This window comes from Ovis aries, chromosome 22, assembly GCF_016772045.2.
Source record: "Ovis aries strain OAR_USU_Benz2616 breed Rambouillet chromosome 22, ARS-UI_Ramb_v3.0, whole genome shotgun sequence".
Lineage (NCBI taxonomy): Eukaryota > Metazoa > Chordata > Mammalia > Artiodactyla > Bovidae > Ovis > Ovis aries.
In genome coordinates, this window is record NC_056075.1 from 5,004,452 (window position 1) to 5,024,701 (window position 20,250).

The following is a 20,250-nucleotide window of genomic DNA, read 5'->3' on the forward strand; positions in this document are numbered from 1 at the left end:
CAACATAAAAGTAGTTCAGTTTTAATTTTGATAACAAAATAGTTAGACAGACCAGCAAAATTTGATTGCCACTATAATTCCCCTAACTTAAACTGTATGTGCTAGGTGATTTTAAATCAGAGGTCACCTTTGTGAGTAAAAATATGTGATAAAAACAGCAAGTGGAAAAGCCCCAGATATTTATGCTTCCTTTTTCTTTGTTTTGATTGATTTGTATAATTAATATGTGTATATTCATAAGGGCAATCATATCTACACATTACATTAGTTTCTTTTTATGCAGCTTTTAAAAAAAATTTTCTATTTTGGCTTTATTTCTCATTCTCTGTTTTCTTTACCCCAATTAGCTCTTTGGCACTTCCAGATCATATATCTCATTTTAACTGATCTGCGTCTTGATATTTTTTTCCATCATATCCTGAAAAGAGAAAGTGAAAGTGAAGTCGCTCAGTCGTGTCTAACTCTTTGCCACCCCCCTGGACTGTAGCCTACCAGATTCCACTGTCCATGGTATTTTCCAGACAAGAATACTGGAGTGGGTTGCCACTTCCTTCTCCAGGAGATCTTCTAGACCCAGGGATTGAACTTGAGTCTCCTGCATTGTAGGCAGATGCTTTACCGTCTGAGCCACCAGGGAAGTCATATCATGGTCATATATAATTGAAGCACAAATGTGTGTATGTATATGTTTATATATTCACACATAAACTACAGCCATGATACACATATGTGTGTTATTTTTGGAAATAATGAAATGAGCTTTCAACATTGTTATATTTTGCCTGGTAGAAACTACAGGATTCATTGATGACTGGATGTAGAAAGAAGACTTAACAATGGATGTTAATATAGAGCATGAGGAACTATTACTAGAAGGGTTGATTTTCCATTAACCAGAATCAAAAGAATGTCCAAGAAATTTGGTCATGTTAAATTTGAAATGTCTTTTGGCATCTGATTAAAGCTATTAAGTAAGCAGTTGAGTGTGATTTTAGAGAAAAGGTATGGATTACAAATATACATTTGAAGTCTTGAGCTTTTTAAATACCATGTAAAAATTTGAGATTGCATGAGGTTCTTAAGGGAGTGAATGTGTAAGACATTCAAAGATTGATTTTAAGTTTCTGAGGATAAGAGGACCAAGAATAGAGATCCAGAAGAACATGTGTCTGGGAATTAAGGGAAAAAAGTGTACCGAGAAGTGAGAAATCAGTTGTGTCTAATGCTACTGTCAGATCAAATGAAAATTAAGTAAACAAAACTAAGAAACAAGCAAATCAAGGATTGTGAATTGATCAGTGAATTTGCTAGTAATGAATTTATTTGATGATGTTGAAAAGAGCAGTTTCAGTGCAGTAATTAAGGGAGGGTTAAAGGTATAATTGAGGTTTTAGGGAAAATGTGTGGAAGAGTTAATCGCTCAATCATGTCCAAATCTTTGTGACCCCATGGACTGTAGCCTGCCAGGTTCCTCTGTCCATGGAATTCTCCAGGCGAGAATATTGGAGTGGGTTGCCATTCCCTTCTCCAGGGGATCTTTCCAACCCAGGGATTGAACCTGGGTCTCCCACATTGCAGGCAGATTCTTTACCATCTGAGCCCAGGGAAGCCCCTGTTTTAGAGAGGATGAGAACAATTTAGAAAAAGTAGAAAGCAAAACTCCCAAAATTTTTCCCTAAGAGGGAGATCAGACTATGGATGCTCAATCACTAAGACTTATCAGACTCTTTGTGACCCCATGGACTGTAGCATGCTGGATTCTTCTGTTGTTGGGCAATAATGCTGGATTGGGTTGCCATTTCCTTCTCTAGGGGATCGTCTCAAGCCAGGGATTGATCCTGCATCTCCTGCACTGGCAGGCAGATTCTTTACCACTGAGCCACCGGGGAAACCTGATCAGATAGAACATTTTCAGTAATAGGAGGGAAGATATAGTGTGTGGTTACAGGATGACATGTATGAAATATATATATATATATATATATATATATATATATATATATATATATAATGTGCATATATGAAATTAGAAGAATTTGGAGAAAATTGCTTCAATTTTCTCAGTGAAACTAAAATTAGGGTAATCAGAAGAAAATAAAGATGTGGTAGGATAAGTTGGAGACCTGAGGAGAAAGTGTTAATAGTCATATAGGAAAGAGGGAAAGTGATTGAGGTAGCTAAATAAAGTACAGTAGGTGGGCAGGATGAACACTCTTAAGGTATGATCATGCTTACAGTGTCATTCTAGGTTAGCTGCATTTTAAAGTTTCAGATACGCTATATTGCATATAATTCATAATATTATTTAATTTTAAATCAAACTGACTTTCTTACATAAATGAACTTATCTCAAAAACCAAATTTTTATCAGAATCATAAATGACAAAACTCGACATAAAAATGTGAACTGTAAGTCATATTGAAATATGTTCATAAACAATGTTACTTTACTTTGTTAAAGGACCAACAATTTAATCCCAAGATTTGCACATACATTTTTGGAAACACGGCTGTCCTGAACTGAAAGCTTCAGTTCCTGCTCTCAAGCAATTTAATAACATAAATCAGGACTTGTTTGCCTAAACATGAAAAGAAAAGACCATCTAAGTCTGTTTATTTTATTTATTTTAAAAACCCTAAGGGCAGGTACTTTGCCTTAATGTCCTGTGAAATGTGTAAAATCATTCTGTGAGCATAAAGTGTACTCTATCAAGTGGTATTGAGGACTGTGTTCATCTTAATATGAACAGAAGTTTAGAGATATGCTTTCTTTTTCAAAATTCCTATCTTCCTGTGTCTAAGGACATTGCTTATTTAGATAAATCCTGTCGGGTTTCCGTTGGTGCTTCTGAAAAATGGGTGACTTGAATTTACATACAGTGAGTAATCTACTGAGAAGAGTAGAAAGAAAAATTGCTTCGATCTTTAAAGATATTCTTTGTCAAGGAAAAATAAAGAAAAGGTAGCTTTATTTTTTAGTTCACATGCTGTTAAACACATCAGCGAACCTCTAACTGAACTCCATTACTTGCTAGGTCTCCAGGTTAAGTAACTCGGGTTGCTTACCTGAGGTCAACAATACAGGAGTAAGCCTTCCACTTGCTTGCTATTTCACAAACTCATTAGGCATGTATCCATCTGAGGTCTTCTAAATTGTTCTACTCTATTTTTGGAGGGACCTTCCCCGCATGAATAGCTCTCTCACCTTTTACAAGTGTTGTCAAATTTTCACATTTTTTTCTAATGGCTTTCCTGAAAACCTCAATGTAAGTGTAAATTTTCACTCTGCCTTCCCATATGTCCTTCCTGAATTATTTTATATTTTTATAGCACTCACATGGATTTGAAAACTGTATTATATACATATATGTTAATTACATATATAAATTATATATTGCAATCTGATATATTGCATATATAAATATGTAATTATATAATATATTGTATATAAATACCTGTACATTGATTATTTTTATTTTTCTCTGTCTCCCTCACTATTTGTAAACTGCACAAAGGAAGCATTTTTGTGTGGTTCTTGTTGAAGTTCCAGTGCTGAATACAGTGTAGATGTTCAATAAATATTTTCTGAACATTGTGAATATTGTTAGTGTTGGGGCTTACCAGGTGGTGCTAATGGTAAAGAACCCACCTGGCAGTGCAGGAGACATAAGAGACATGTGTTAGATCCCTGGGTCAGAACAATTCCCTGGAGGAGGGCATGGCAACCCACTGAGTAATCTTGCCTGGAGAATCCCATGGACAGAGAAGCCTAGTGGGCTTACAGTCTACGGGATCACATAGAGTCAGATAAAACTGAAACAAGTTAGCAAGCATGTATTGTTAATGTTATCATTAGCTTTGTTTTGAAGTTAGGTGTCTTGCCCAAGAGACAATAGTACAGTGAGTGCTGAAACCCAGGTTCCTGGCTCCAGAGCCCACCCAGAAACTCTATGATAAACCCAGGGAAGATGACTGCTATCATACTCCTCTTAGATCTTGAATGAAGGACTCATTTTGGAATTGATTGATCAAAAATAAAAGCATAGGAAATGGTTTTTGTGCTAAGGCTAATTCCTATCTGTTATATTATGGGAAATATTAACTAATAGTAGAATCTCCTTTTTAAAGATGAAATAGTCACTATTATCTCTAAATAAATAAAAAATATCTTCTGATTAATTATAAAGAACCATAATTGGAATGATGAGAGAAAGAGTAATATAATTGAAGTCTGGCATTTTCCATTTGCCTATAAGATTATTGCATGGCTTAAATGGAAAAAGGCATGCAAATATAATTTCTGATATTATAATAAGTAGTCAGCAACTTCTAATGTCAGGATTCACTATTCCATATCATATATAAATTTTTGTTCATCATGTAGAGAAGGCCGGCTGTGTGATGTGATGTGCGTTAGTCATTTACTCGTGTCTGACTCATTATGACCCTATGGACTGTAGCCCACTAGACTCCTCTGTCCACGGAATTCTCCAGGCAAGAATGTTGAAGTGGGTAGCCATTCCCTTCTCCAGGGGGTCTTCTTGACCCAGAGATGGAACTTGGGTCTCCTGCATTGGAGGCAGGTTCTTTACTATCTGAGCCACTAGGGAAGTCTAGAGAAGGTTGGTCAGACTCATACATTTTAAAATGTTTTTAGAAATATATGTGAGACCACATATATGTACATTATCAAATCTTAATCCTCACAGAATAATTGTTTCTGCTGATTTTTGAATTATTATTCATTATTTCTCCACTTTGATGTTGGTACATAGACACCAACATCATGGTAGTTTAACATGGTAAACTACATAGTATTTTAAAAAATGCTAACAGAAGTAATGGATATATTTCACAATTCAAATCCAGAGAGCACCACTCCCCCTTGTTTCGCTGACTAAGAATTTATGAATCCTCCCTAATTACTATTCTGTTTGCCACAGATCCTGAAACAATAGCAAAGGATTGACTAAGAGGATAAGAAGAAGAAAACAATCAAATAAGGATCTTCTTCTAAATCCTGGGTTTTCAAAGTTTCCAATAAAGGCACAGCCTCACATATGAATGAAATAGGCAAATAACTGGCTCACAGTCAAACATAACTGAAGAAATATTCCACAGTACCTCGGGGATTGAAAGTCATTATTTGGCTGAAAAAAAACCACTGAGAGTTCTGTAGGAATTCCTCTGTTACTTGAGTAACTTAACAAAATAATGACTTATATAAACAAAGTAACACAACATTTACAGTCTGATACATTAGAAGCAAAGTTTAACATTAATTTGGACTTAAAATTGTTTGCACAAAGTTATCTTACTTCAGAATCTATTTATTCTGGCTTTAGTGAAAACACAATAAAAATTGTCTCTCAAAAACTATAACAACCGTATAACAAAAACAAAGAGACATTAATAAATCTGTAACAATGTGATAGGTAAAAATGACTGACTGAAAGAGGAAAACAACAGAAAACATTTAGTGTGAACTTTTTAGTGGTAAAATATATCTCCAGATACAGCTTAATTCTGTGTTTCTTGAGAAAGTTAAGTGTCATTTGTAATTCCATTTTATCTTTCTCACTAATATATACCTGGGAAAGAACCAAAAAAAAAAAAAAAGGGAAATATCAATCATATGCTATCAATCCCATTGACTGTGTGTATGTGTTTATTTTCTTAGTCTCTACACTTACACTTGCATTATAATTAATTTAATGAATTTTAAAATTTTAGATTTAAATTTAACTGGAATATTTCAAAGATAATATAAGTAGCTTGTTCTTTCATTGTATTTTGCTATTTTATTGTATTCCATTTTCTCTGCGTCTGTGAGTGTGTGTATGTAATAATGCATAATAATGCAATAACATTATTAAAAATAAAATAGAATCTTGACCTGGGAAAAATGGTCACATTGTCTGCTTAATTAAAATGAGATATGATGAAGGTACAAGGGAGAAGGCAGGAGCACCAGTCAGATGATTATTACTTAAATCCATGAGGGAGATGGTATTTGAAGTTCAGAGACAGCCAGATACTGCAGATATTTTAAATACAGACCCAGTGGGATTTGCCGATGGGTTACATTAGGGATTAAGAATGTTCAGTTAAGGTCAAGTGGTAGAAAGTTGTAGTTACTGCTATTTGCTGAGATAATGAAGATTGAAAGCAGCAGTGGGAGAGTAGCAGAGAGATCAGGGTTGGGGATTTTAACATTTTAAATTGGGTGTGTCTATAGTTCATGTCCAGTGGGTTCTCAAGGCAAGAATACTGAAGTGGTTTACCATTCCTTTCTCCAATGGACCACATTTTGTCAGAACTCTCCACCATAACCTGTCCATGTTGGGTGGCCCTACGTGGCATGGCCCATAGTTTCATTGAGTTAGACAAAACTGTGGTCTGTGTGATCAGATTGGTTAGTTTTCTGTGACTGTGGTTTTCAGTCTGTCCTCTGATGAAGAAGGATAAGAGGCTTATGGAAGCTTCCTGATGGGAGAGACTGACTGAGGGAGAAACTGGGTCTTATTGTGATGCGCAGGGCCATGCTCAGTAAATCTTTAATACAATTTTCTGTTGATGGGCAGGGCTGTGTTCCCTCCCTGTTATTTGACCTGAGAGCAAACTATGGTGGAGGTAATGAAGATAATGTCGACCTCCTTCAAAAGGTCCCAGCAACACACTGCTATACTTAGTCCCCTGAACCCTGCAGCAGGCCACTGCCAACCCATGCCCCTGCTAGAGATTCCTAGACACTCACAGGCAAGTCTGGGTCAGTCTCTTGTGGAATCATGGCTCGTTTCTCCTGGGTCCTGGTGTGCACAAAGTTCCAAGAGTCTGTGTGCCCTCTAAGAGTTTATTTCCCCAGTCCTGTGTAAGATCTGGCAGCTCTATGGTGGGGTTAATGGCGACCTCCTCCAAGAGGCTTATGCCATACCCAGGTCTACTGCAGGCAGAGCCCCTGCCCCTGCGCCAATCCATTGCTGACCCATACCTCCTCAGGAGATACTCAAACATAGTTCTGTCTCAGTTTCTGCGGGGTCTGTGGGTGCTGGTGTGCACAAGGTATGCGTGAATGTCTCTGGTGGGTGTCGAGTTTGATTCTAAATGTGATTTTGCCCCTCATACCATCTTGCTGGGGCTTCTCCTTTGCCCCTGGACATGGGTTATCGCTTCACAGTCCTTCCAGTGCCACTTTAGCACCTACTGTCTACTTCTGCTTTATTGACTATGCTAAAATCTCTGACTGTGTGGATCACAACAAGCAGGAAAATTCTTCAAGAGATGTGAATACCAGACCATCTTACCTGCCTCTTGAGAAATCTTTAGGCAGGTCAGGAAGCAACAGTTAGAACTGGACATGGAGCAACAGCCTGGTTCCAAATTGGGAAAGGAGTATGTCAAGTCTATATATTGTCACCCTGCTTATTTAACTTATATGCAGAGTACATCATGAGAAATGCTGGACTAGATGAAGCACAGGATGGAATCAAGATTGCTGGGAGAAGGTATCAATAACCTCAGATATGCAGATGACACCACCCTTATGGCAGAAAGCAAAGAGAAACTAAAGAGCCTCTTGATGAAAGTGAAAGAGGAGAGTAAAAAGTTGACTTAAAGCTCAACACTCAGAAAAGAAAGATTATGGCATCTGGTCCCACCACATCATGGCAAATAAATGGGGAAACAGTGGAAATAGTGACAGGCTTTATTTTGGGGGACTCCAAAATCACTGCAGATAGTGACTACAGCCTGAAATTAAAAGATGCTTGCTCCTTGGAAGCAAAGTTATGACCAACCTAGACAGCATATTAAAAAACAGAGACATTACCTTTGCCAACAAAGGTCCATCCAGTCAAACCTATGGTTTTTCCAGTAGTCATATATGGATGTGGGAGTTGGATTCTAAAAAAGCTGAGCACTGAATAATTGATGCATTTGAACTGTGATGTTGGAGAAGACTCTTGAGAGTCCCTTGGACTGCAAGGAGATCCAACCAGTCAATCCTAAAGGAAATCAGTCCAGAATATTCATTGGAAGGACTGATGCTGAAGCTGAAACTCAAATACTTTGGCTACCTGATGCAAAGAACTGACTCATTTGAAAAGACCCTGGTGCTGGGAAAGATTGAAGGTGGGAGGAGAAGGGGATGGTAGAGGATGAGATGGTTGGATGGCATCACTGACTCAATGGACATGAGGTAGAGTAAACTCTGGGAGCTGGCTATGGACAGGGAGGCCTGGTGTGCTGCAGTGCATGGGGTTGCAATGAGTCAGACACAACTGAGCAACTGAACTGAACTTAGCTGATACCTGATCTATTGGGATCCAAACAGGCAACTGGAAATAGGTCTAAAATTCAGAAGACAGGGCTGGTTTATAGATATGTGAGTCTTCTGCATAGAGATAATTTTAAAGCTCAACAGTTGGATGAAATGACAATGTAAGTGAGGTCCAAGAACAAACCTGTGGAGCATCCAATGTAATTATGTCTTATAGATGAGGAAAAACCAGTGAAAGAAAATAGGTAGTAACTGATAAGGTAGAATTAAAAGCAGGAGAATATGGCGTTATGAAAGTCATGCAAAGGAAGTGTTTTACCAAGGTGATATTTTTAACTAATTCTACAAAGCTCTGAGCCACCATCTGAGCCACCAGATGGTGGCTGTCTGCATTGTGGGAGACCTGGGTTTGATCCCTGGGTTGGAAAGATCCCCTGGAGAAGGAAATGGCAGCCCACTCCAGTACTCTTGCCTGGAAAATCCCATGGACGAGCCATGGGGCTCTATGGAGGAGCCATGGGGTCACAAAGAGTCAGACATGACTGAGCAGCTTCACTTCCTTTCTTTCTACGAAGCTTCGTCCACAAAGCCCTGCACTCAGTAAATACTAGAGAGATGGTTCTATCCCTGGGTCAGGAAGATCCCCTGGAGGAGGAAATGACAAACCATTCCAGTATTCTTGCCTGGAAAATCCAATGAACCAGAGGAGCCTGGCAGGCTACAGTCTATGGAGTCACAAAGAGTTCAACACAGCTGTGCTACTGACACACACACACATTCACAGATTACTATTCAGTTGCCCTTGGACTCTGGAATTTGTGTGGTCCCAGAGGTTTCTGGCCATCCATCTGTTGTGATAGCTGATAGATCTGTCCGGTGACCAGGACCCTGAAATCCATGTCTAAGCCATCTGATCTACCTGTAGAAACAGTGCTCCCTGTTGGTCCGGAAATGGGATTTCATACTCAATCTCTCATGGCTGGGATAGTTGGTGTCAGGTCTTTGAAAGGACCCATACAACCGCACTTTCTAGGTCCTGCACTCTAGAGCAGTGCCTATCTGTCAGAGAGGTTGGAATCTACCAACCAACTAACATAAATAAATAGTAGTTCCCCTCCTCTTCAGGTCATATTTAGGCAGATCCCTCTTATATTTCTCTTATATCATCCCAATTTCTTTATTCACCCCTCTTCCATAAGGGGATGTAATGGATCATTGAAAAGGAAATTATTGGATATTTTAGGTGGCAAAATCCCAGATTCCAGTGCCACAATATAGAATATATATCTTTATTTTGCGTAAGAGAAACTAAGAACTCAAAGGCAGAAGCTGTAGATTTTGTTTTCTATGACTTAAGAAGGGGAAAAAAGGTTAATATTTACTGAAACAATGTGCCAGATGTTAGTCTATGTGTTTTAACACAGATTATTTCACCTAACTCTCTCAACATCTATTAACTTTTGTATTATTATAGTTTTCATTTTACAAATGAAGAAATTGAGAAATGATCACACAATTAGCAACTGGAGCCCAGTGTTTAATTTCAGGCTCTCTGACTCCAGTTTCAGAAATCTTAACCATAAAGTTTTATAGACAATATATTTTGAACAGAAAAAGAGAAAAATGAAAGTGTATTAAGTTGTTTTGACAATGCAAACATTTATGTAGAATCTAACATATTTGTTTGAATTATTCATATAAAATTAAATATACTCTATGGAAATCATTACTATATTTCCCCACCTGATAAGATTATATATATATATTCAGGGGATATTATTCTTATTCACTGTTGCAGGTTTCAGATGAAAAAGAATGGTAGAAATGCTGGGATCTGGTATTTATATGTAATCATTAGCAGATATTTTAATCTTTATTCTATAAGGTATCATGGATCTTTTGTGCTATTAGTTTCAAGTTTCTAGTATCTATATTATACTGTACTGAATTGAAGCCATATCAGTTACTTGATAATTAAATTTATGTTTTCTCTCTGAAGGCGACTGATCGAGAGGGAGACCCAATAACATATGCCATTGAGAATGGAGATCCACAGCGAGTTTTCAATCTTTCAGAAACGTAAGTTAATAATTTCTAAATATTTACTTTTTAAATTTTTAAAGTGTTAAACAATATACTGGTAGCAAGGGAACAGACTTTTAATCAAAGACTTTCAGCTGTTTGTAGGGGTGGGGGGTGGATAATTCTGAATTCAGAAATCATACCCAGGAGAATATTTATTTATTTTAAATATTTTTACTAGGTAAAATCCACTGAGGTGGAAACATTTCATTTGCAGTTATAACCTGGGATTAATTAGATTCCTTTAAAGTTGTCAGTTATTCATAACAAAAGTATTTCTACAAAAAGTAACTTGGCACTAAATTGTTCATTCAAAGGGAATTTTGTAAGACAAAGTATAATTCAAATGCGTTTAAGGTGTCACCAAAGTCTATCCTTCAATTTTTGAGTAACAGGTATATTCTAGAAAAGCTAAGATAAAAATATTTCATGTCCATTCTAAGCCTCTTTTATGTCTGTGTTCATGTCATTCTACCCACCTCTCTGAACATATCAGAGGTAATTTCAGTCATAACCATTGAGAAAACTGACAGCAGGCATTAAAGAAGGCATTGAAGTTTGCTTTGTTTCTCCTCTGCAATAGCAAAGTGGCCGTTCTGCGGTCACATGTGGCTGCTTATCAAAGAGATGTTCTTGTTATCTCTCTGATGTTTTCTCTGTGGTCCTGAGTGGTTTTACTCCCTGAAAGGATGGAAATCTAAATGCAGCTGATGAGTATAAAGTGAAAATTTTGGCAACTTAGTCAAACTCTGCTTCAGTCTCAGGAGCACGTATTGCACAATGATGTATCAAGAGAACTGTGGATGGTCACTTGATCTTTTTTAAGAAACACCTGAGATTTTGCATTGACAAGGATGGTACAGCCATGAATTTGTATGCCTGGAAACAGTATTTCCCAGAGTTTTAGACTTCACAGATGAATAAGCTACCATTTAGAAAATGGAAAGACAGATATTTTGAATTTTCCCTGATAAGTACATACAAATCATAAATGAGTTATAATTTGCAATCATCCTTAAAGAAAGAACACTTTGTAAAAAAGACATTTTAACAGTAATTGAGACTGCATGGTACTGGCATAAGAATATGTCTGAATAACAAGGATAAACTAAAGTGTCTAAAAATAATCCCTAATATTTACAGTCCATTGATTTTCAAAAGAAAGGGCCAAGACAATCCAATTAGAAAAGAATAATCTTTTCAATAAATAAAGCTGGGACAGCACACAAAGGAATGAAGTTGGACCTTTACCTCACACTATTTGTAGAAATTAACTAAAAGTGAATCATATACCTAAATATAAAAGGTTAAACTATGTAATGTAAAAGAAATACAGATGTAAATTTAGGCAATGCTTTCTTAGACATGATACAAAAAGCAAAAGTGATTGAGAAGAATAATAAGTTGCACTTCATCAAAATTTGAAAAAAAAAATTCAAATGGCATGATCATGAATTTGAAAGACAGCCTCTCAGAATGAAAGAAAATATTTTAGATGATGTATATGACAAGGGACATATATGGAGTATTTAAAGAACTATATCTTGAAAATGAACAGATTAATAATCTAAATAAAAATGAATAAGAATTTAAACAGACATTTCTCCAAAGATATGTATATGGTCAATAAGCACATGAAATATGCTCATAATCACCAGTCACTAGGGAAAGGCAAATTAGAATCATGAAACACCACTTCACATCCACTCAGAATGGCTATAATGAAAAACAAAGGAAATAGCATATAGGGGTGAGGATGTAAAAATATAAAAATTCTGTAAAACTATTTCTCATTTTCTCTAAAATTTAAACATAGAGTTACCATATAACTCAGCAATTCCACTTGTGTCTATTCAAGACGAATAAAAGCACATGTCCACTTAAAAAGTTGTACAAAAATGTTTATAACAGAATTATTTAAAATGGGAAAATGTGGAAAACAACCCAAATGTTTGTCTATAGATGAAATAAATTAACAAAATGTGTGTTCATGTGGTGGAATATTATTCATCAGGAAAGAGAATTAAGTACTGAAACATGCATGAACCTTGAAAATAAGATACTAAATGAAAGATACCACAAAAGAACACATTTTGTATGATTCCATTTGTATTAAATGTCCAAAATAGGCAAATCTATAGAGACAAAAAGTAGACCACACGTTTCCCGAGGCTGGGAGATGGCAGTGGATACTAATGGATACAGTGGTCAAAATATTTTAAAATTGATTCTGGTGATACTTAAACTACTAAATGTATTGAATTTACACTTTAAATGGGTGAATTCAATGATATGTGAATTATATGTTAATAAAGGAGATAAAAATAAGAAAATAATGAAACTTTCACCGCTATTCTCTGTTAAGGATTTCCATTCCTGTGTTTATCTGTTTTTCTCTTGATGATGAAGGATTTTACAACTGCTGGATGTGAAATCTAATGAGCTACCAGTTTTATCACTCATGCTGCTCCCCTAGCAAGTGGTTCTCTTCTACTTTCTCATTAATGATTTTGAAGCCAAACAGACAAAAACCTAACTGGGAATCAGAGGTTCTTTAAGGTGTGAAAGATATGAATGCAGCATCCTCTTTGTCTGAACTGAGCTAATCAGACAGAAATATCCTTGAATGCAAACTGCTTCCAGATAGAGAGAATAGGTCAGGTCTCTGTGATGATTGCATGGCCTCTTTCAGTGATCATTCTTGATCCAGGGTCTGTACACTGAGCTCATTTCCTTTTATCTTATGGTGATTTTATTTCAGCCAACACATTGCTCTTATTCCCATTGATATGTATAGGCTGGTCTAGACCCTTAGCAATATATTTCAACACATTTGAAATGGAAGAAAATTGATACTTTAATTCCTGCTTCCTTCAATACCTCTGGGATACTTGTGCAAATTTGCATCACCACTTCTGTGTAAGGTTTAAGGATTTGAGTAATTCGGGTGCTCTTTCCAAAAATAATAGAAAATAATTTATGTCCTCTGTTATTAGATGCTTCAATTCATCTAAGTAGTGATCTTGGTTACATTTTCCTTCTTAAGAAAAAAAAAAGTACATGCTTATTGTTTATATTAAACATTATATTATTTTATTCTATAATGTCATTGTTAGCAATAATCATTATGATACCATTAATTTACCTTTTCTCCACTGAAATAAAAATATACCAAAACATTTTTATAATTTTTTAAAAATGTTCAGTTCAGTTCAGTTCAGTTCAGTTGTTCAGTCATGTCCAGTTCTTCGTGACCCCATGAACTGCAGCATTCCAGGCCTCTCTGTCCATCAGCAACTCCTGGAGTTTACCCAAACTCATGTCCATTGAGTCGGTGACGCCATGCAACTATCTCATCCTCTATTGTCCCCTCTTCCTCCTGCTCTCAATCTTTCCCAGCATCAGGGTCTTTCCAAATGAGTCAGCTCTTCACATCAGGTGGCCAAAGTATTGGTTTCAGCTTCAGCATCAGTCCTTCCAATGAACACCCAGGACTGATCTCCTTTAGGATGGACTGGTTGGATCTTCTTGCAGTCCAAGTGACTAGTCTTCTCTAGTACCACAGTTCAAGAGCATCAATTCTTTGGCACTCAGCTTTCTTCACCGTTCAACTCTCACATCCATACATGACCACTGGAAAAACCATAGCCTTGACTTTTGTTGGCAAAGTAATGTCTCTGCTTTTTAATATGCTATCTAGGTTGGTCATAACTTTCCTTCCAAAGAGTAAACGTCTTATAATTTCATGGCTGCAATAACCGTATGCAGTGATTTTGGAGCCCCAAAAATAAAGTCAGCCACTCTTTCCACTGTTTCCCCATCTATTTCCCATGAAGTGATGGGACCGGTTGCCATGATCTTTGTTTTCTGAATGTTGAAATTTAGGCCAACTTTTTCACTCTCCTGTTTCACTTTCGTCAAGAGGCTCTTTAGTTCTTCTACTCTTTCTGCCATAAATATGGTGTCATCTGCATATCTGAGGTTATTGATATTTCTCCTGGGAATCTTGATTCCAGCTTGTGCTTCTTCCAGTCCAGCGTTTCTCATGATGTACTCTGCATAGAAGTTAAATAAGCAGGGTGACAATATACAGCCTTGATGTACTCCTTTTCCTATTTGGAACCAGTCTGTTGTTCCATGTCCAGTTCTAACTTTTGCTTCCTGAGCTGAATACAGCTTTCTCAAGAGGCAGGTCAGGTGGTCTGGTATTCCCATCTCTTTCAGAATTTTCCATGGTTTATTGTGATCCACAGAGTCAAAGACTGGTGTAGTCAATAAAGCAGAATAGATGTTTTTCTGGAACTCACCTACTTTTTCAACGATCCAGCGGATGTTGGCAATTTGATCTCCGGTTCTTCTGCCTTTTCTGAAACCAGCTTGAACATCTGGAAGTTCATAGTTCACGTATCACTGAAGCCTGGCCTGGAGAATTTTGAGCATTGCTTTACTAGCCTGTGGGATGAGCGCATAGACACAGTGAAATGTTTGGTCTTCTGAAATCTGTCTTATGATTTCATGCCTTTGTGTACTTTTTTTCTGTAAAATTCCTTTGTCTTTCTCATCTTTTTCAAAGAAAATAAAATATGAGTCATCCTCCAAAAACCAATTTATGTGTAATGTCAACTATTATGCCTTTTATTCCTTGTTTGGTTATCAAACACCTGATGTAGGGACCATACATTTTCTACTCTCCATTGTGCTCAACTTTTCCCCTGACCAATAATTAGACACCTCATAGTACTAATGAATAAACATTTCAATGCTGGTATGGATTGACTAAGTGTTGAATTGTTATATGCATTTTAATTAGATTAGTGGATTAGTCATTTGGCCAGGGAAAATCTTCTTTACAGAAACATGCTTGTTCCTTAAAGAGAACAATCATCCATTATGCAGATCATTTAGCGCCATGTATTAAATGATTAGATCTTTATGGTTCTGTAGCATAATGCATTAATAACTTTATGTCTGTTCTAATAGGTCTATATTATTCATCAAATATTTGTTCAGCAAACATTCATTAAACATTGCTTAAACATTTAAGCAAGATGTAGAGAAACTTCCTCTGTAACTATTATTACCAATATATAAGTTATTTATTGCAGGAGACTGAGGAATTCTTATTGATTATCATCATTGTAGCACAAGGCATGTGATGTAATGCACGCTAAGTGCTAAATAAATAGAAGAAGCCACAGTAATTTCTGCCCTTTGTTAGAATTTCCTTTGAAGATTTTACATCTTCACTGGCATTTTTATTTCTTTCTTTGTGACTAATTAATTTTGACACTACATTTAAAGCTTGATTATATTTTTCATAATGTGTAGTTTAAACTATACTGAAGATTAATCTATAAGAAAAATGATAGGCATTTTTTTTTCTGTCAGCTCTACTCTCAAAATACATACTCAGTCATCCTTTTCACACTACTACTTCACGTCTCCATCATCTTCTCCCTAAACTACTACCAGTGTCTAACTCTTTCTGCTGGTCTGTGTTTGTTAATCACTAATTACTGCTTAACATGGAATGCCAAATCAAACTAGAAACAATCCCACGTTTTGAAGTACACTCTAACCTCTCTGTCATTTTAGGGCCTGAAAAAATGATGGCTGTATCAGCATAAGTCTGTGAAAGACAGACACTTGTAAGTGTAAATAATGTTAATCACAGCTAGTAGGATGTATTGAAAAAGATTAAAGGAAGAATAGAACACAAAGCGTGAAACCTGTGAGATAATCTCTTTCAACGCATAATTATGCTGGTGCAATAGTTCCTAATAAATTATGCATTTGGAGAAAATGAACACTTAAATAGAGGGTTGGTTGGTTTGGCAGTAGATACCCTTTAGCAGTAGGTACCCTCTACTATTTTTAATCTACATTGTATAAATAACATTTGAACACTGTTTTTATGGTTTGGCAAACCAATTCATTGTCTAAAAGAGCTTGGTTTTCTCAAACACAGTACATTTTAGGTCTATAGCCTTAGTGTTTGGTGAGGGAATTCTGTGCAATATAGTTAATATAATTAAGGTTAAATTCACATAGTATAAAATTAACTATTTTAAAGTCAAAAATTCAGTGGCATTTATGGACTCACAATATTCTACATCTATCAGTTCTATCTAATTCCATAACATGGTCATCATCCCAAAAGGAAACACAAACCCATTAAAGCAGTTACTCCCTACTTGCCCTTCTCCTCAGCCACTGGCAATCACTTAATTATGTGCAACTTCTGTGGATTTATTTATTTTGGATATTTCCAAAAACAGAATGACACAATAGGTGACATTTTGTGTCTTACTCTTTTCACTAGGCCTGAAGATTTCAGAGGTCTTCCATGTTGAACCGTATCTCTGTGCTTCATTTCTTTTTACCAGTGCATAATATTCTGTTGCATGTATACACAGCAATTTGTTTATCCATTCATACATTGATGGAAATTTGGACTGCTTTTCTGTTTTGGCTATTGTTGATACTGTATGTGTGTGTGTGTGTGTGTGTGTACTTTGCAATACTAAGCACCTCTTTTCATTCTTTTGAATAAATATCCAGAATTGTAACTGCTGGGTCATAATATTGTAATTATTTACTTTTTGAGGAACTGTTAAGCTGTTTTCCATAGTGACTGAACTTTTTACATTCCCACCAGCAATGTAGAAGGGTTTTGATGCCTCCATGTTTTCATCAACACGTTATTTTTCCCACCTGTTTTGTTAATTGTAGCCATCCTAGTGAGCATGAAATAGTATTTCATTGTAATTTTGTTTTGTTATTTCCCTGATGACTAATGATGTTGAGCATGTTTTCATGTGATTATCTGCCATTTGTGTATCTTCTTTGGAGAAATATCTATTCAAATCCTTTACCTATTTTTTAATTGAATTGTTTGTTTCTTTTGTTTTTGAGTTGTACCAAGTCCTTTATGTATTTGGAGAACCGACTCTTATCAGATATATGATTTATAAATATTTTCTCCCATTTTGTAGGATTTTTTCACTGTATTGATATTGTAGTTTCATACACAAAAAATTAACTTCGAGGAAGCCCAATATATATATTTTCCTTGTGCTGTTCATGCCTTTGTTATCGTATTTAAGATTCCATTGTCAAGCTCTAAATCATGATCTATCTCTATGTTGTTGTCTAAGAGTTTTATGGTTTCAGTACTTATATATAGATTTGTTGATCCATTTTGACTTTTTAAAATGTTTTTTTTAATACATTCTTTTGCATGTAGATCTGTTGCCCCAGCAATCATTTATTGAAGAGAATTTTCTTTCACTATTGAATGATCTTGGCATTCTTTTGAAAATCAGTTGGTCACAGACATATAGGTTCATCTATGGACTTTCAATTCTATTCACCAGTATACTTAGGCATTTTTAAATGCCCTAAATTTCCAAGAAAGTCTGTACTCAGTTTTCCCTTCCAGGCTTTTGGTTTTCCACTTTATGCTTCAAATACAATCTATTGCCTTAGGTGATGCAGATTGCTCCCTGACTTACACTGTTTTCAGGAATACCCACTGTTTTTTCGCCTTGAGTAAATTCTGGTTTTTAGGCAAAACAAAGACTAAAGCTATGTTATTCCTTCAGGAAGCCTTTAAGACCAGTTGGAATAGACAAACCCAATACTTTGTGAATAAGGGTAGTTTTGCTGCCTCAGACACAAGGACTAGATTATCACACTGGGGATATTGATCACCATTTTTAAGACCACTCTAAGTTGGGAAGAGATGGGGCAAGGACAAGTGAAAAGAGAACAAATCTTTATTAACAACTTTTAAAGTTCCCTTTTTCTTTCTTTCTTTTTTTTTTTTTTCTTCCTCCATTTGGGTGCTGTCAACTTTTGACTATTTTCCAGAGTCCTATCAAAGATGCTTCATTTTTTGACACTTCTTTAGAGAGATCATCTCTTCAAGCTGTCTTGGTCACCATTTTTACTGATTTTGTCCTGTGCAATAGATTTTCAATTATGTAAAATTCAATTAGCACTATTATTGATGTTTTATCAGGTGGGAGTCTTACATATTTTTAGTATATTACTGATAGGATTTGCTGCATTCCTAAATGCAGCCTAATGTATTGTGCCCTATAGCTTCCATCCTGCAGATAGCAGAATCCTCCTTTCCAGTTATTTCCGGAATTTCATGAAAGGATACTTATGTGGACTCATAAGTTAGTCTTTCAGCTATAAATACCAAGACAATTACCTATTCTTTCTCTGTTTTTCCAACTCACAAGTATCCTGTCTCTACTACACTGGAACACAAGGCACATATTATCTTAAGCAAAGGACTATTTCCTGTCATGAGGCCATAAAAAATAGGCTATTTAGGTATAATATGGCTCTAAACTCATAAAATATAAATTTCTAGTGATTTTCTAATTTAATATACAAGGGATGATATAGTCTTGGACTTTAAACTGAGGAGGAAAATGGAAAACAATAACTCAATTCTTTTTCTTCCTTTCATTGTACTGTGGATAAGTTTTCAGGTTTTCTATTTCTTAAATTAACTTGTGAATAAGTCTCAGAAGTAATAAATGCCTTACTTTTCTCTTCGAATGTCATTTTGGAATGAGATTATTCAAACCATTTACAGCATGAGAAGTGGATCCAAATCTGATTCTTATGAACTACTCTGGGAATTGGTTTTCAGTTATTTAACAAAACATTTTAAAATGCACCAGAAGCAAAGTCAATTTTTTATAGTCACACCATATGTTTAAAACTTTTTTTTAGTCCATATCAATAACAACAATAAAACAAATAGAATAACTGCAACTCTGATCTTGATTCCTTGGCGTTGACTCTCTGTACTCAACTAGCATATGTGGTGTGAATTGTTTCAATTCCACTGTAGGGACAAAACCACTTGCATTAAAATAAAAGCTTTTTATCTATCAGAAACAATATGCTTTTATACTTGGATATTTTAATGCTTTGTTAAATCAATGTAACCTCTCCTCAAAGTAGATGCTTATTGGGCCTTAATTAAAATGTCATACACAATATTAGACTGGAATATCTAAGACATAAATGTAAAATTTGTTTAAAGAACATTATAAGTGACAAGCTGTTATAAAACTAATTACTTGGGAGGATAAAATCTTAAATATTTCAAAGTATATATTCTAAACAGTGAAAAGGTTCATTTAAAAATACTCTAAGTATGAGAATTTTCACAAAGGCTGATCATCTTTCATTATACATAATGCTTAAGAAATGTCTAAATCTCAAGAGAATAACAAAATGGTTAAATTGTTAGTATATCAACAAAAGCATTTGTTTTTATAAAATATAAAATGAGAGGATGAGTGCTCATAAAATTATATTATCTTGAAAAGAATGTTAATATGAAGCTTAAGTGCTCTTTTGCAAGTAATTATAATGTATTTAAATATGGTTATAATAGAAAATTAAAAAGAAATACTAAAAAATAACCTATAATATGTGTGAAATCTTTGATAATTCCACTGTGTATTTTCCAATTTTCTACAATAAGCCTCAGTCATGTTGAAATTTGTAAAAAAAAAAAAAAAAAAAAAAAAGAAAGAAAGAAAGAAAAAGAAATTTTAATCTCTAAGTTTTGTCAAAGATGAAATGTAGATGTTTGCATCTCCATAGTGGTCACGTATGTGACAGTGAATGGGAGTGGTGATACATTGCTAGATTAAAGAAACCACTTCTTTACTCATAGGATTTTGGAACTGCTAAAGATTAATGGACTCTTTTACCTTGGAAATAATCACAAACAAGATATATATCTTTCTTCCTGGGATGAATTAGGCAATATCCACCACCCCCCCACCCCCCCCCCACCCTGCCCCCAATCCTTGGAGGCTATAGAATCAACCCAGCTACCTTATTTATTTATT

General features: G+C 35.6%; 1 protein-coding gene across 1 annotated transcript in view; it reads left to right on the top strand.

Moving 5' to 3' along the window:
- PCDH15 (protocadherin related 15) overlaps positions 1-20,250 on the top strand; it is a 1,094,267-nt gene that overhangs the window by 738,211 nt on the left and 335,806 nt on the right. The window contains exon 16 of the mRNA XM_060404607.1: positions 10,278-10,357. Within this exon, the coding sequence (XP_060260590.1) occupies positions 10,278-10,357 (80 nt within the window). The remainder of the gene's footprint in view (positions 1-10,277; positions 10,358-20,250) is intronic.